Source organism: Drosophila biarmipes, chromosome 2L (genome assembly GCF_025231255.1).
Source record: "Drosophila biarmipes strain raj3 chromosome 2L, RU_DBia_V1.1, whole genome shotgun sequence".
Lineage (NCBI taxonomy): Eukaryota > Metazoa > Arthropoda > Insecta > Diptera > Drosophilidae > Drosophila > Drosophila biarmipes.
In genome coordinates this window covers 10,114,472-10,116,302 of record NC_066612.1, presented here as the reverse complement: position 1 = coordinate 10,116,302, position 1,831 = coordinate 10,114,472, and the positions used below count along the sequence as shown (strand labels likewise).

Here is a 1,831-nt window from a genome sequence, read left to right as displayed (position 1 = left end):
TTTTAAAGGTGTCAGAGAGTTGTCATTTTATTTCCACTCCAAAGCTTTTCGTCCCGAATCTACTTTCCATTCCTTCCGGTATTGTAAGTAGGTGGCCTTCGACCATTTCGCATCAATTCCGTGATTGGGTAGCTACCGCCTTGGGCTACGTCATCGGTGGGAGGACACTGAGGGAGCACATTTCCGAAGACGGGAATGGCAGTCATCACGACCACGACCAGCACGGCAAATAGAACAGCCTAAAGGATTTAAATGAGTTACAAAATATTCAATAATTTCTTAAACAGCTGCACTCACGAAGATCTTCATCTCGACAGATACTCTGAACATGACTTCTCCCAGAAGCGCAACTGCTTTTATACCCCAGAGCAGCTCCTTATCGCTACCAGAAGTGGAGGACTATCAGTTATACATTGAAGGCTTGCAATCATCTTTCTCAGAAAAATGTAATACATATCAATAATTCCAATTAATTGCAATAAGAAATATATTTCACAAGAAAAGGCACTTGTTGATAACCATGATCTTTTGATTTTATATAAACATACAAACAGAAACAAGAAATGTGAATCTTAGTATTCTTAGTATTTCTTTTTCTGTGAAAATTGTATGCAATCTGAACATTAACATTAACATGAACAAAAACAAAAACATCAATTTTAATATGATTTTTAATGTTTCCTCCCACTGTGCAGCACTTTTGAACGTGGTGCGAGGGGCTTGCACTTCTCGCAACACTTCATGTCTTGGCAGCGACATAATAAATTAACTGAACTGCAATTATTTTCACATTTTCGCAAAGTGAATAAAAATTACAGAATTATGTGGAAGCGATAAGGGGGCCGGAGTGCTCCCAAGGGGGCGGGTCCGTAGCGTGGCCGCGAAAGTGAGAGCTTATGTAAGGGATTAGCTGGGGGCCAAGCAGCTGACGTCTGACCCTTGCCCTCAAACATCCCTCAGCCCCTCTCGCAATCTTGAGAGTGGGTTTTCCCCACAGAAAAACCAGTCCAGCCTGCAGTTAATCAAAATATCAAATTAACTGTCGTGTCTGTGGCAAATAAATCAAAATAAAAGCCGGTCCCAGGCTTTGAGCCCAGCTGAACTGAATCGGGCTGGAACTGCGCACTCCCCTCCGAGACCCCAGCCCCCAGGGCCACCTCCTCAATCAAGCCCACTGATGACGCTCCCCTATGAAAATTTCACATGCAGGGACTGCCTGATGAGTGAGCTGAATTTATTATGGGCCATGGCGATGGCGATGTACGCGATTTTATGAATGAGCACCGAGGTGTGAGCGGCGGCAGGAGGCGGCGGGAGGCGGCAGTCGGCGGGCTGGCGAGTTTGGTGTGTCGTCAACGCCTTTGGCGGTGATTATTCAATGTCAAAACTTAATGTCCCCAAATTGCAGTTGTTGTCAGCGGTCAGCCATGAAATTGAACGCATGTCGCCCCGGCGCAGAAAGCGAATGCTGCGGCAGCTGTTGCATAGTTTTAGGCGTGACACATGTCAGCTCCCCAGCCCTCGATCCCTCAATCGGAGTCCCACCATTCAGCGATTATCCCCCCAATGCAGCCGGCACTTTAACCCATCCGGCAAAAATTATAAGACGGAAAATCTGGCATTGAGCGGAGAAATTTAAACACCCTTCCTGTTAATTATCTTTCAGGTTTTAGCAAGTAAAAAGGGTTTGAGAGTATGATTAATCATCAAGACCACTGGATTATTTTTAAATCATATTTAACGTTAAACCAGCTCTGCATTTTACTTTATAGGAAAATTTACTGAGCCCCGAAATTTGGAACAAAGAATTTAAATCCTTAATCTTACAAAC

At 44.2% G+C, this 1,831-nt stretch overlaps 1 protein-coding gene across 1 annotated transcript; it reads right to left on the bottom strand.

Annotated features, from left to right (window-relative positions):
* Positions 1-368, bottom strand: LOC108032500 (uncharacterized). Its single transcript, XM_017106318.3, has 2 exons — positions 298-368; positions 1-239 (listed from the first exon to the last, which is right to left on the bottom strand). The coding sequence occupies exons 1-2, from the start codon at positions 328-330 to the stop codon at positions 60-62; spliced, it is 213 nt and encodes a 70-aa protein (XP_016961807.2). The 5' UTR covers positions 331-368; the 3' UTR covers positions 1-59.
* Between the last annotated feature and the right edge of the window lie 1,463 nt (positions 369-1,831).